This window comes from Talpa europaea, assembly GCF_964194135.1.
Source record: "Talpa europaea genome assembly, chromosome: 2".
In the NCBI taxonomy this organism is placed as follows: Eukaryota; Metazoa; Chordata; class Mammalia; order Eulipotyphla; family Talpidae; genus Talpa; species Talpa europaea.
Genome location: NC_140068.1, coordinates 24898769 through 24911979, shown reverse-complemented (window position 1 = coordinate 24911979; position 13211 = coordinate 24898769). Strand labels below are relative to the sequence as shown.

The window sequence follows — 13211 nt, the reverse complement described above, 5'->3', positions numbered from 1 at the left end:
CACACATCTTTCATGTGAGCCAAAGAATTTGAGCAGTAGATATAAGTAAAACAAAAAGTACTACAAAGTGCCTCCCTGGTGGCACAAGGGATTAAGACGCAACCTATGAAGCTGTCTGCATCCTCTGTAGCATGGGTTCAATCCCAGCCAGCCAGGGAGCTACCCACATGGTGCAGCAGACCTCTCCTGACTCACCTGCCGCTCCCCTCAGCAGTGTATTTCAGTCCATCCGCCTGTTCTGTTTCCCACTCTGTCTCTGGTGAATCCTCTCACCCCCCACTCCACACACCTCTGGCCTGTACTCCAGTTCTTATATGCATAAATAAATAAATCTTAAAAAAAAAAAGGCACCACTAAGCCATTTGAGGATGATAAACAGCAGAAAGAGTTAGACCAGGGGCAAAATTTCAGGGGCAAATTCATGTTCTAAATGAAGTATTAGCTAATGTGTAGAGAATGAACTAGAAGATTTAAAACTTACAGATGATACACAGACATCTAGAGAAAATAAGTCATGAACACATTTTGTTTATAGGGAGTTTGAGGTTATAAATTTCTAAGGTAGAAAATTAGACACTCCCTCAATCAGAAATATTTTAATATAACTCTCTATATAGTAACATCAGAAAGATGATTTGATATATTTAACTTTGGAAAATTTGACGAATAATTTGACATTAAAAAAAAAGACTTGAGGAGTGAAAACCATTGTGGGATTTACCCAGAATTCACAGAGGGAAGGATCGAGACATGAATTAAGACCTTTGCTCATACTGGGCTGGACATGCGGAGTAAGAAAGAGTCAAGAATTACTCCCACATTTCCAGTGTGAGAGTTCCAAGGATAGTGGTATCATTCAATAGAGTACATGAGAGGGAGGGAGAAGATTGAATAACTGGGTACAATTTAGTTAGCTTGGCACATAAAGAATTCAGGGTACCCACTAAAGAGGAGATGTCCAATAGACAGACAAAAACACTGATGTATTTTATGAAGGTTGGTCAAGCTAAAAGAGAAATGAGGCAAAAACAGTAGGAATATGACCATTAACAATGACCTTCAGTGTTTGTTATGTCAGTTAAGCAGAAAAAGTGATTTGTGATACTATGATCTGAGCTCAAAATTGGTAGTCAAGGGTATATTAAATTCTGTCTCTGCAAGGAATTATAAACTAGGCTAATATTGGCAAGATGAATTATAAATATTAATACTACTAATAATGCATCTTTAAATTGTTGACCATGTACTTTGAATTTTATATTGTACATTTTGCAAAAAAAAAAACAAACAAAAAACAAATATAATCTCATTTCCTTTCCAAGAACCTCATTTCATTTCCATGAAAAAAGGAATTGATAGTATGTTGGTATTGTTTGCATCTGGATCCTTTGCCTCAGTTAACATAGTGACTGGCATATAATAGGTGCTCAAGAAACACTTGTCATGTGAATGAATGGAAGATTTAATGAATGAATAGCTCTTCACAAGCTTGAAAGTTAAATATTGCACACAAATGAGAAAACCAAAATTTTTTTTTAAATAATAAATTTTATTTTTATTTTTATATTCCCCATACAATTGCAACCCCCCCATTCTGACCCCAATACCTCCCCTCCCGCCCCTCACCCCCCAAAAAGTGTCTCTGGTTCATAGTTTTTGTTGATTTTGATTTTCACTTTCTTATAGTTATTCATTTTCCTGGTCCCTTATTTAAGTTTTCTAGATTCCTGCTATGAGTGAGACCATCAGGTATTTTTCTTTTTCTTTTTGGCTTATTTCGCTGAGCATGATCCCTTCCAACGCCATCCATGTTGCTGCAAATTGCATGTGTTTATCTTTTTTGAATGCTGAGTAATATTCCATGGTATATATGGACCACATCTTCTTGATCCAGTCATCTATTTTTGGGCATTTGGGCTGTTTCCAAAGCTTAGCTATTGTAAACAGTGCTGCTATAAACATAGGGGTGCAGGTGTTCTTTGGAATTGATGTTTCTGTGTCCTTTGGGTAAATACCTAGGAGTGGAATTGCTGGATCATATGGAAGCTCTATGTTTAGTAGGTCCAGAAATCTCCACACAGCTCTCCATAGTGGTTGGACCAGTTTGCGCTCCTACCAACAGTGCAGAAGAGTTCCTTTTTCTCCACACCCTCGCCAACATTTGTTGTTGCTAGTTTTTTTAATATGTGCCATTCTCACTGGTGTAAGATGGTATCTCATGGTAGTTTTGATTTGCATTTCCCTGATGACAAGTGATGTTGAACATTTTTTCATATGCCTGTTGGCCATTTACATTTCCTCTTCAGAGAAGTTTCTTTTTAGCTCTTCTGCCCATTTTTTGACTGGATTATTTTCTTTGTTGTTGTTGAGTCTCATCAGCTCTTTGCAGATTTTTGTGATCAGTCCTTTATCATTAGTTTTGGGTGCAAAAATGTTCTCCCAGTTGGTGGGGTTTCTCTTTGTTTTTGTTATTGTCTCTTTTGCTGTGCAGAAGTTCTTTAATTTGATGTAGTCCCAGCTGTTTATCTTTGCCTTCACTATCACTGCTTTGGGTGATGTGTCTGTAAAGATGTCTTTGATGTGCAAATCACGTAGTGTTTCGCCTATATTTCCTTCTATATATTTTATGGTTTCAGGTCTTATGTCTAGTTCTTTAATCCATTTTGAGTTGATTTTTGTGTTTGGTGTGAGGTAGTGGTCAAGCTTCATTCTTTTGCATGTAGCGACCCAGTTTTCCCAGCACCATTTATTGAACAAACTTTCTTTGCTCCAATGCATAGTCTTTGCTCCTTTGTCAAAGATTAGTTGACCATAAATCTGTGGGTTTATTTCTGTATTTTCTATTCGATTCCATTGGTCTGTATGTCTGTTCTTGTTCCAATACCATGCAGTTTTGATGATTATGGCTTTGTAGTATAGTTTGAAGTCTGGGAGTGTGATGCCTCCATTCCCTTCTCTTTTTTTTTTTTCAGGAGAGCTTTGGCTATTCGGGGTTTTTTGTGATTCCATATGAATTTCATCAATAATTGTTCTATTTCTTTGAAGAATGACATTGAAATTTTGATTGGAATAGCATTGAATCTGTATATTGCTTTTGGTAGTATGGCCATTTTAATATTTATTCTTCCAATCCATGAGCAGGGGATGTCTTTCCATTTCTTTGTGTCTTCTTCTATTTCTTTTAACAGTGTTTTATAGTTTTCTTTGTATAGGTCCTTTACCTCTTTTGTTAGATTTATTCCCAAATATTTGATTTTTTTTGTTTCAATAATAGAAGGGGTGGTTTTTTTGACTTCTTCTTCTTCAGATTTATTGTTTGTGTATAGGAAGGACACTGACTTTTGTGTGTTGATTTTGTATCCTGCCACTTTACTGAACTGATTGATGAGTTGAATTAGTTTTTCTGTGGAGTTTTTGGGGTTCTCTATGTATATTATCATATCACCTGCAAATAGTGATAGTTTGACTTCTTCTTTTCCTATTTGGATTCTTTGGATGTCTTTCTCTTGTCTTATTGCTCTGGCTAGGACTTCCAGTATTATATTGAAAAGCAGTGGTGAGAGTGGACATCCTTGTCTTGTTCCAGATCTTAATGGAATTGCTGAGAAAACCAAAATTTAAAGAAGCTTCATAAGTTGCTTTCTGCTGTTGAACAATGCTAAACAACTAAAAATCACCAATGTTTTATTATTTCAGGCCAATATATTTCCAGAGAACATCACAAGCAATAATTTTGGTGTCTTTTGTTGTGGTCTTATTTGATGGTGTAACAGGAGTGATGAAGAAGAGAATTTAGATGAGTCAATGACCTAGGCAATGACCACTATTATTCATTTCACTTTTTTAATGTAGAGGTAACCTGTGCTCTAGCTCTACGTACAAGATTTGGCATTGTGATAATACCCCCTCTACTACTATTGTGGTGATTTATTTTATTATTCCTTATTGCATTAACCACAGAAGGAAAAACCAATGGATTATATGTGATTTTCCTTATTCCCCCAACAACTTTTTGTGCTTGGGAGAATTTACAGACAAGATGAAAATCTTAGGCCATTTAAACTAAAGTTATCAGCACATTTCAAGTGTATGATGTCATTGTTTGCAAACTGGGTTGTTTGTTAAAAGTAAAGTCTTGAGAGAATTGCTAATAACAATAATTAAAAGTGTTGATTGGATATTTACCAATACCCATCACACTTCATTTATAGTTGGATACTTTTAAGCCTCAGTTCAAGCCCACAGTCCAAGAACAAGCAGCACTTCCCTCACTCAGGCTCTCATTTGCAAACTTCTTAGTAAATAGAGACCAGAGGGTATCATTATCACATCTGCCCTTCTTCCTCAGTCATGATGGGAAATAATTTCACACTGCAAATCACTGGGGAAGTGGTTGTACTTAGTGAAGATAGGAAAACATTTATCACAGAACATTATTTGCAGAACCAATTGTTCAGGGAATTCTCAGATTATTAAGCAAAGGCAAAGTGTAAATATGAAAAAGAAAACTTTAGCTGATGTAAGAGAAGCAAAATAGTGACTTCTACCTTAGTCTATCTTCTTACTTCATGTCAATATGCTTATAGACGCAACATCATGAGCAAAAAAAACCACAGTCAACCAACTGGAAGATGTTAGAAATCTCAGGGAAGCCATTCAATTAAAATCACACCTCTACCCTGGTTAGTTAACACAGAAAAACTACATTATACACTCCTTTTGTTTGAAACTTCATGAATAGTTTCAAATTTAAAAATTATAAGTAAATTAACTATATCAAATTAAGATCCTCTGTCAAAAAGGACTATAATGCAGGATGAAGTCAACTTTTTTCTTAGTAGGAAGAATTGTTTTCCTTATTTGGGTACTGCCTTTATCTGATTCTGCTGGATATGACAGTGGGTTATTAGCAATCTTTATGATTTTAATTCCTTCAGTGATTGATGGGAGCTGACTGACTAGATCCCTCCTTGGTATGTTGCATGTTCAACATAATATCTTGTTACCAAACACCTTTCATGGTACTGGGATTAAGATAGTCTCAGCACTACCAAGTTATTGCCAGCCACTGAAGCATGAGTTTGAGCCCCTGCAAGGAGCTAACCCACCTGGCACAGCAGACCTCTCCTGTCTCATCCGCTGCTCCCCTCAGCAGTGGATTTCAGTATATCCACTTGTTCTATTCCCCACTCTGTCTCTGGTGAATCCTCTCACTAACCTCTTCGCCCCCCACACCTCTGGCCTATACCCCAGTTCTTATATGCATAAATAAAAATAAATCTTTTTTTAAAGAAATATAATCCAATGAACCTAGATTGCAAGTTGAAATTGCTGATTTATGAGTCTCAATCCAATCATCCCAAGTAATTTCCAAGCAGTTAGGATTTCAAGCACTAGCCAGTGATAGTGGGCCATCAGCTAAATCAGGTTCAGTTTCAAGATAATGTCTTTAATAACCATTAAAATATATGTCTATTCAGAAAGAATACATGTTTATTGCTGAAATTAAACTAGTATCACCACATCTGCTTAAACTTGACTGAGGATAAAACTATGAATCTTCATTGTTTTGCTATCATAGGAAAGAAGATGGAGTTTGTAGTCAGACAGGTTTAAATCTATCTCTTTTGTTGGCTCTATCCCCTGTTCACTTACTCATCTGAAAAGCAAGCATGGAGTTGTTACAGGGCAGGGAGAGGGGCAGCCCAAACCCCGCAAACCTGCCTAATTTATAAAGGGTTCTGCCATCCGCTGCATCAACACAAAACATATGATACTTTAATGGGAAGGAACTTTAATACAACTAGGAAACAAGACAGGAAAGGTAAAGAATCTAGTTTCTAAATGAAGCACCCAAAGTTACCCGTCCCCTCGTGGGTAAAACTCCATTCAAATGGGACTGGCCCAGAGCAAGGCCCCAAAGCCTGCCACAAGTCCAAAGCATCTTCCAGTGGGGACCCACAGAAAAGGGTCAGAAACAACCAGACAAGCCCGGAAGGAAAAGAGCAAAATCAACATCAAGATAAAAGCTGCCATTGTCACCTCCCCTCGGGTCTCTCACCCATATCTGTGTCACCCAATCCATGAACCAGAAGACAAGCGCAGTTTCTTCACGTGTCTCTAGGCTCCACACGCCTCCTCCAGGTCTCTTTCTGGCTCCATCCTGCTTCCTTCCTTCCTCAGTCTCCTCTGCAGCCTCTTCTCTCCCTGCTCAGCTCCACCCTCCCTTGGGTGGGGCAGGGTACCTGGAACGTCCCCCTTTCCTGGGGACCACCCTGTTACAATCCCCCCTTTTAGTTTTTATTCCACCATATCTATGGTGTTACAGATCTTAGGAGACAGCCTTTTTTAGGGTTACAATGTATGTAAGAGAAGTAACAATTAGTCAGAAGCATTGTCCATGAATGTCCAGTATGACAGTTTTCCAGTACTAGAAAATAGTCCATTATCCAAGCCAAAAGAAAAAAAAAACCTGGAGCATTAGCTAAAACAAGTCAGCAAATATATCAAAATTACAGGGGAAAAAAATCTTAAAATGGTTCAACTGATGTAAAACACAAATTTTCTCAACCTTGATCCCAAACTTTTAACAGCATAGCAAAAGTTTGCAAACTAAATCTACTTTTAAACCATTTTTACTCCACCCCCCACTCCAGACAAGCCCGGAAGGAAAAGAGCAAAATCAAAATCAAGATAAAAGCTGCCATTGTTACCTCCCCTTGGGTCTCACCCACATATGGGTCACCCAGTCCACGACCAAAAGACAAGCGCAGTTTCTTCACGTGTCTCTAGGCTCCATGCGCCTCCTCCAGGTCTCCTTCTGGCTCCATCCTGCTTCCTTCTTCCTTCCTCAGTCTCCTCTGCAGCCTCTTCTCTTCCTACTCAGCTCCACCCTCCCTTGGGTGGGGCAGGGAACCTGGAACCTCTCCCTTTCCTGGGGATCACCCTGTTACAGAGTGACTTCTCTGTGCCTGCTGTGCTGCGGAGTATGAGGCACCACAGTGAATAAAGCCGTCATCAACTGCTGTAACTCACGGACTAGTGGGGCCCGAGGACATTTTGACATAATCAGGAAAGTTCATGGTATATATTGGGGATCCAGGAAAAGACACCTACTTCATCTGAGTAGACTTAGTTTTATGGAGAGTAATCTTCAAGATGAGTTTTAAAATGAGTAAATGTCAGCCAGTTAAGGAGTTGGACTGGGGGATGGAGGTATTTAGGCACTTAGGGATACAAAGGAAAGAATGCATGGGAACTATAAACTATTGTTACAAAGAGCTGGGGTTGATCCCAGGCTTATCTGATTCACAAATCTGGGGACAACCTTCTGAGTTAGCATGCCCCCAGGCATACACAAAGCACTCACACACATTGAGTAAATAAGTAGATAGTAAATGGTTATTTTGGGGATAGATAACAAAGCTATATATACATATATAATTATAGTCACTTTATATACATATACATATTTAATATAAATTTTTTATTAATAAATAGAAATTCCCACAGTCTCTCAAATGTACTCTATGGCAAACACTGACACATTGAAGACCAACAATGCAGAGATGTGTCACAGAATTCACTTCTTCCTGCACAAACCTTGGAATAAATCTACTATTCATTTGCACAATTTTAATTGTGATATTCATAAAAGGGGATGATATAATACAGCATTACCTTTAAAAAATGATGTGTAATATTTGCCTAAGTCAACTTCTCTGCATACACTATCTTAGTATATTCTGGGCACACACCAACATACCACATGCCAATAAAATGACAGGGAAAAGGCTATTATTGTTATTAATGTAGATTTACTGAGCATTTTTATGTGCAAAGGTACATGGTAGGCAGTATCACTCATCGATAAATAATAGTCCAGTATAGTAAGTAATAGTATTGTCCTCATTTTGTAGGCGAGTAAACTAAGGTTTAAAGGTTTTTAAATAGCTTGGTTCAAAAAATAGCCGATAAATATATTTGGAACCAGAATTTAAACTGTTTGGTGCCTGGCTCCTAAGCTTGCCCTGTTCACCACAGATCAGCTTCCTGACATATTTTGAATATTTTTCACATATTTATTTACAGCTGTCCATATACTCAAAAATCTGTGTTGAAAAACTTTGGAATATACATATATAACTTATTTCAAATGAAAGTCTTTGACCTGACTCTTGCATTAATTAGATTATCATTACAGCTCCCTCGCAGCAGATGTGGTGAGAAAAGTTTGCTTTGACATATCGCATTGTGAAAAAAACAAAGTTTTAGAGTTTATTATCTCGGGAATTGCTTATATGTACTCCCATGTTCACTGTAGTGCTATTCACAATAACCAAATTATGAAAACAATCTAAGTGCCTAAGACAGATGAATGTTTTAGGGAGATGTCGTGTATATATACAATAGGATACTACTCAGCTAGAAAAAAGACAAGTTTTTGTCATTTGCAACATGGATAGAACTAGAGGGGATTATATTGAGTGAAATAAGACAGAAAGAAAGAGAAATAACAGATATTTTCACTTATATATGGAATACAGAGAAGCAAAACAAAGGATCAGACAGAACTAAGCCAATTACAAACCTTAGATGTCTGACTGCAGAATTGAGGCTACAAGTCCAGGAGGAAGGTAGCAAGCAGGATGTGGACTGGATTCCAGCGGACTATGGTGGAGGGCTATGGATGCCTTGGTGGAGGGTGTGGCATAGTAGCATACATCTAAATGGATGTAACCTTCTACCTCTGAATCATATACAGTGTTCCAAACCAATACAACCTTAATTTAAATTTTAAAAACTCCCTGAAAAACTGCTTTGTTGTTATACCTTATAGTCTACCAAATTTAAAAACAAATCATCCTCCAAGAACCTTCAAACAGTTAATGCTCAAGTTCTTGTTGACATTGTACAACTAAACTCAATGATTCACCAAAACCTACAATGGATTAAAGTTGGACAAACATTTATGACATTATTAATTTCAAGAATCAAATTGAATATGAGATGGAACATCTAGTTCCCTGATCTCTTAAAATGGTATTATTTTTATTAATAAATTTGTGCCAACAAATTCCTTGCTAATACATTAGCTCTATCTCTTCTTTTTTTTTTATATATAGAGTCTTTCTTTCTTTCTTTCTTTCTTTCTTTCTTTCTTTCTTTCTTTCTTTCTTTCTTTCTTTCTTTCTTTCTTTCTTTCTTTCTTTCTTTCTTTCTTTCTTTCTTTCTTTCTTTCTTTCTTTCCTTCCTTCCTTCCTTCCTTCCTTCCTTCCTTCCTTCCTTCCTTCCTTCCTTCCACTGGGTATAGTCAGAAGTGCGGGAGGGTGAGAGAATTCACCAGAGCCAGAGCGGGGAGCAGAGCAGGCAGAAGGACCGAAGTACACTGTTGAGGGGAGCAGCGGGCGGCAGGAGAGGTCTGCGCGCCATGTGGGACCCTCCTCCGGTGGCCAGGGAGCAGCCGGGGATCGAACCGGCGCCGCAGAGGCCGCAGGCAGCTTCGCAACCCAGCGCTCAACCGCTGCGCCACCGGGGAGGCCCTCTATCTCTTCTTGATTATAAATATATATGGGTGGGAGGAGGGCCTCCCTGGTGGCGAAAGGGTTAAAGTCTCAGCGCTATCAAGCTATCTACAACCACTGCAGCCTGAGTTCTATCCCCAGTAAGGGAGCTAGCCCACTTGGCACAGCAGACCTCTCCAGGCCTCTCCTGTCTTGTCCACTGATCCCCTCAGCAGTAGATTTCGGTAGATCTGCCTGTTTTGCTTCCCACTCTGGCTCTAGTGAATCCTCTCACCCCTCGTACCTCTGACCTACATCCCAGTTCTTGTATGCATAAATAAATTAAAAATAATCTTTTAAAAAAAGAATTACAATTGCAAAGAAGACAAAACTTAGCTTTGTTAAAGGATAACATGACTATGCATAATAAAAACCCAAACAAGTCAGCTGGAAAGCTAAAATAAATTTTACTGTATGCTGGGAATAGCAATTACATAGAAAATATGATTTTAAAAGGTTTATTCACAGTAAGCAACACACACACAAATTACAAAACATCTAGGAATAATCTTAAGAGGAATATGTAGGAGCAAATGAAGAAAACCACAGAACTTTCTATATATTATAGAAATTGTTCTAAAAGTTTTGTTGCATTTTTAAATTTGACAAAATGGCTTCACATGTAGAAAACAGTCAAACTAAGCTTTGAAATTAGAAGTGATTATAGGCAATTTGCCTCATTATATGCTGACTAAAGAGGTAACTCAATGTTTTTAAAGTGTACTAGAACAAAAATCAATTCAATGAAATAAAATATATAGTCCTGAAACAGATTGTAATAGATAGTAGGATTTATCCTTACCAAATCATCAGGTCTGTGAACAGAAATTTATATGCAGGAATGCTCATTTAGTTTCATTTAAAACTAGTTGACTTACCCTAACTTACCCAAGAGTATAAGTTACTAGTATAATACAAACAAATCCAAATTCTTGCTGCAACTCAACATGATACAAACTACATGAGGTCTGTATGAGAAATAGTTCAATCACAAATTAATGCTTTTAATTAAAAATGTTTTTCTATCTCCATTAGAGTGAAACTGCTACTTTATCCCCTTTAACAAGTATATATAACTTTCCCTTTTGGTATAGCCTGAAGTCCAACACTTGAATTAGCTTTACTTCATAACTTGTATTTCGAGTCCAACCATCCCAGCTATGACCTTAAAATACAGTGAAATCAATCTAGACATTTTGAGGAACTTTAGTAGCTGGTAGGAGGAAGAAAGTTCATTTAATTTACATTGTATTAAAAAGGTATTAACATTACCTAAGTGGTTGATAATAGGGAAATGGCTTAATAAATCATTGTACATCAGGAAAATTCAGGATTATACAGTCCCCAAAAAATGAGATTTTTAAGAATTATAAATCATATAGTTCTTTTAGGATATGAGCTATGAATATTTTTGTTTTCATTCTGTTTCTATGTAATTTATTGTTTTCAAAATTTCCTACAAGTATGAGAATCAGACCAACTTATTTTAAAAAGATTAAAATCAAGATATTTAAGAACTAGAAGATATATTGATAAGAAGTAGTGACAAAGAGTAAGTTATATATGAACAATTACTTAGTAATAACATTTGATGTACAATATTAGTCGACTTTACAAAAGGACATATATATTCAAGTAAATAATGATAACGTAATTCTAATTTATATCCTCAAATACAGCTCTATAGTTTTCCATCACTCAACAAATGAATCAGATAACACTGTCAATATCATGGCAGTTCATGTAAGGGCAGGACTTTAAAATGTAGATCCTTAAATTCTGAACTTACAAAGCTTCAATATAAATAGAATGGCAAGATCACAGCTATTTTGTCCACATTAGAAAGCAAGATATAAGCAAAGATATCACTATACCTTCTTTTACTCAAATAATTGATAAAAGAACCTATACTTGGTACATGTGGCTGGTAGCGTGTTCATAAATATCATCATCAAATATTTTGAAAATCAGTAAAATATAATAGTTCTATGGACTGGGTTCTAAAAATAATTGACATCTAGATGAATCTTTTTGGAAAATTTTACCAAATAGAATAACCTTCAGTGCTCTTCTGAACCAGGGGTAGAAAAATGCATAAACCATTGGATTTAAAGCAGAGTTCAAGTAACCAAACCAAATCAATGCATCATTCAAGGTGGATGGAATAGTATAGTCCAGGAATGGATCCATGACTGTGCAGACAAAAAAAGGACACCAGCATATTAGGAAAACTCCCATCACAATCCCTAAAGTTTTTGCAGCTTTCCTTTCTTTGCTTTGTGAAATTCTATTTTTCTCTTCTAGCCCAATTTGAAGTTGATTTGCATCATTAATTGATCTTGCCTGCCCTTTAGCTATGAAATATATTCTGTAATAGAGACACAACATAATGGATCCAGGTATATAGAAAGAAATCATAAAGGCCAGTACCCCAGATATTTTACTAAAGAAGACAAAGCAACCTCCACTGCATTGAACTTGTTTGCAATACATCTCTTCAGCTCCTTTGAAATTTAGGTCCAGAAATATCATTCCAAATGCAAAAAGAGCAGGGACGCTCCAACTTATGAAGATCATTACAAAAATAACCAAGAGATTCATCTTGGTTTTGTATCTCAATGGGTCACACACAGCATAGTAGCGATCAATAGAAATGAAGGACAGGTGGAAAATGGATGCTGAGCTCAGCATTATATCAGTGCTGGTGTGAATCTTACAGAAGAGTTCTCCAAAATGCCAGTAATGCTCAACAGATCTCACCATGCTATACGGCATGACCAGGCACCCCAGCAGGAAGTCCACAGTGGCCATGGAATGTATGAGCCAATTAGTGGGGGTATGAAGTTGCTTGAAGTGTGAGATGGAAATAATAACGATCAGATTGCCAATCAGTGTGATCAGAATTATAAGTGCCATCAAACTGTATAAGGAAGCACGGACATCATTTGACCATCCACTTTTCACGCAGGAAATATTAATTACATTATGGCAAAAAGACATCATTCCTGAGGACTATTCACCAGTTTATTCTTTCCGTTGTGTGTTGAGGTATCTTTCTCCAAAATCCATTATCAAGTTAACCTTTCTTCTCTTATTTCCAATACCTATCCCAGAAGCCTAGGAGGAAAAAAAAAAAAAAAGACAGAGTAAATCATTGGCAATTTGATTTTTCTCACTTCTAGTACATTTACCTATCACTTCTTGCTGAAAAATAATCATTTTAGAAAGTTTTTATTCCAAGTTTAACTCAATAGTTCAGTTCAACGACATTTTTTAACATCTACTTAATGTCCACACTATGCTAGAAATAAAAAGCTGAATTGTTCATGTAAAATACATGAAACTGTTATGTTTTTAGGTCAGAATAGATAAAATAATGAATTTTTCATAAACTTAAATCTATGGAAACAGTCTTTGCTTCATGGAAAGTTTTGTGGGAGAGACTTACATTTTAAAGGGATATATATATATATATATATATATATACTGCCAAAAAGTTTGGAATTAAAATATGTAACTGATTCTAAATGTGCCTTTATTCAAAATACACATTATTGCATGCTTTTGCACTTGAATATATATGAGCTATTTTTTTAACTGTATAATTGATTGTAATGGAAAGAAGCTCACCTCCTTTCAATTTACATA

The 13211-nt window shown here is 36.7% G+C and overlaps 1 protein-coding gene across 1 annotated transcript; it reads right to left on the bottom strand.

Moving 5' to 3' along the window:
• Positions 1-11549: 11549 nt before the first annotated feature.
• On the bottom strand, positions 11550-12566 carry TAAR1 (trace amine associated receptor 1; the record flags this gene model as incomplete). Its single annotated transcript, XM_084227888.1, has 1 exon — positions 11550-12566. One exon carries the CDS (start codon positions 12564-12566, stop codon positions 11550-11552), a length of 1017 nt encoding a protein of 338 aa, XP_084084014.1.
• Positions 12567-13211: the final 645 nt, after the last annotated feature.